We start from the raw sequence: 2282 nt of genomic DNA, 5'->3' as shown, positions 1-2282 counted from the left end.
AATGACTAAATGTTTAGGAAAAGTGACAAAAAAAAAAAAGAAAAAAAAGAAAAAAAAAAGGAAATGACAAAATATTTTGAAAAAAAATACATTTTTTTTTTTTTTTTAAATGACTAAATGTTTGGGGGAAAAAATTAAAATTATTTGAAAAAAAAGTTAGAAAAAGTGACAAAAACGTCACAAAAATAAAGTTTTAATTTGACATTTGCCAAGTTGCCGGCCGACAGGAAGCCACCAGCAGGGCTGATCCTCTGATTGGTTGATCTGAGTTTTTCGTCTCAGACTCTCCGGACCGTCGACTCGTTAACGCGAGTTTAACGGTTTCTAATCCCGGAGGCCTTCAGCATCTTTCTCTCCGATATACAACGACGACGTGGAGTATAAAACACAGCAGGGTGGATTCACATTAACGTACAAATAATAAAACATATTTAAAATAATACACATTTGGACATTTTGAACGAATACTGGATTTCCTTTGATTTATAAAGTCTCCCCAGGGGATCTTTATCGTGAAAGAGACGACAGACCGGCAGGAAAACTACGAAATAATTCTTCTTTTGAACAAAGTAGGAAAGGGTTTAAAAAAATTATAATTCAGAATTCAAAATTTTTCGATTCGAACTGACTTTCATTTGAATAGTGAAGTCGGCGGTGGCGTTTAAAACATCGTAAACTGATTCAAGATTTTGTAAGAAAACTACAAAAGTCTGAGTCTAATGACTCTCAAAGTACTATGTAAGTACCTTTGTTGTATTTGGTATTTGATGGCGAAGATGCTTCTGACGCTGCTCGGTAGCACAGGCGACATTACACACATCCCCACTAACGGATGTTTTCTTATTATTAAAAATAATTTCATTTTCCTCCCACCCGGGACCTTTTCCTCATGCATTTCTGTTTAAGTGACTGAACAAATATCTTTAAAACTGGTCCAGTATTGAGCTGTAACCATCAGTCGTGGACCTGGCTGTGATGTAACGCTACAGGACAGATCTGTTGTTGCTGCTGAGAGACTCAGATTATTATTCTAAGTATGTGACAACATTATGGGATGGATCCCTACAGAGATAGACCTTTAATTAAAGTGGAAGATCCTTTTAGTTTAACATGAAGCAGTAATCACCATCACCAAACCCACCAGACTCCATGTAAATAATCACTACTTTTAGTATGTATAGAGCAGCATATCTCCACATGTAAATTGGTGAATTAAGAGTTTATTCCAACCAGACTAGAGTGGTGATTGTTGGAACAGTTGATAGATGAACCAAGACGGAGATATGCTGCTCTATACACGCTAAAAGTAGTGATTATTTACATGGAGTCTGGTGGAGATATGCTGCTCTATACACGCTAAAAGTAGTGATTATTTACATGGAGTCTGGTGGGTTTGGTGATGGTGATTTCTGTTTCATGTTAAACTAAAAGGATCTTCCTCTTTAACTAAAGCTCTATCTCTGTAGGGATCCATCCCATAATGTCGTCACACACTTAGAATAATAATCTGAGTCTGTCAACGGCAACAACACAACTTTAAGTGGACGCTGACTGAGAGTTAACGTTACATTGCGTTATTTTTTATTTTAAAAATACTGAACCAATTTAAAAAAATGTTGTTCCCATCAGTCACTTAAGACACAAAAGCATGAAAGAATCCAGGTAGAAAAACACCAAAGTTTTCCTTTAAAGGGAAGTTTTTGTTGCGATCGACATTAACTTCATTCATGCTGCTTTTATAAAAGCATGTGTTCACTCAGCTGTAGAGAGTGAGCGTCTCATTTCCCAAACGGGCCCCGTGTTCCTGATTGTCACCATTAAAAAAACAAAACAAAGAAGAAACATCCCAATATACAGCTGCTCGAGCCTCTCAGAGAACAATAAATAATCCCTTCTCAGCCTCCTTACGCTAATCAAACTGGAAGAAGAAGAAAAGGCATACGTCGTCCGGTAACCACGGAGAAGGAGTTGCAGTCACGCCTGATGGCGCCGTGTCTTTAAATCTCTGTAACCGAGGGCAACGACTTTAAATGACGAGTTCTTTCAAAGCTCCGGGGAGGTGTGGCGGTGCCGTCGTCCGGTCATTAAGACTTCTTATTGGTGTCTTTCTGAGAAGGACCTGGGAGACACAAAAACAGTTAAACATTAACAACAATATTAATAAATACTTTATTATTCACTCTGTTGTTGTTACACACATTACACACAGGCCGGAACTACACACACATGCTCAGTACCTCCACATGCACTAATGGAGAGATGTCGGGGGGGGGGGGGGGGGG

At 38.4% G+C, this 2282-nt stretch overlaps 1 protein-coding gene across 1 annotated transcript in view; it reads right to left on the bottom strand.

Moving 5' to 3' along the window:
* Window positions 1-2084: 2084 nt before the first annotated feature.
* Window positions 2085-2282, bottom strand: part of LOC117945076 (protein turtle homolog B-like) — a 14664-nt gene continuing 14466 nt past the window's right edge. The window contains exon 14 of the mRNA XM_034872330.1: window positions 2085-2119. Within this exon, the coding sequence (XP_034728221.1) occupies window positions 2085-2119 (35 nt within the window). The remainder of the gene's footprint in view (window positions 2120-2282) is intronic.

The sequence above is a fragment of the Etheostoma cragini genome, chromosome 5 (genome assembly GCF_013103735.1).
Source record: "Etheostoma cragini isolate CJK2018 chromosome 5, CSU_Ecrag_1.0, whole genome shotgun sequence".
Taxonomy (NCBI): domain Eukaryota; kingdom Metazoa; phylum Chordata; class Actinopteri; order Perciformes; family Percidae; genus Etheostoma; species Etheostoma cragini.
Note: the sequence above shows the minus strand (reverse complement) of the source record. Positions and strands in the feature narration are given on the sequence as shown.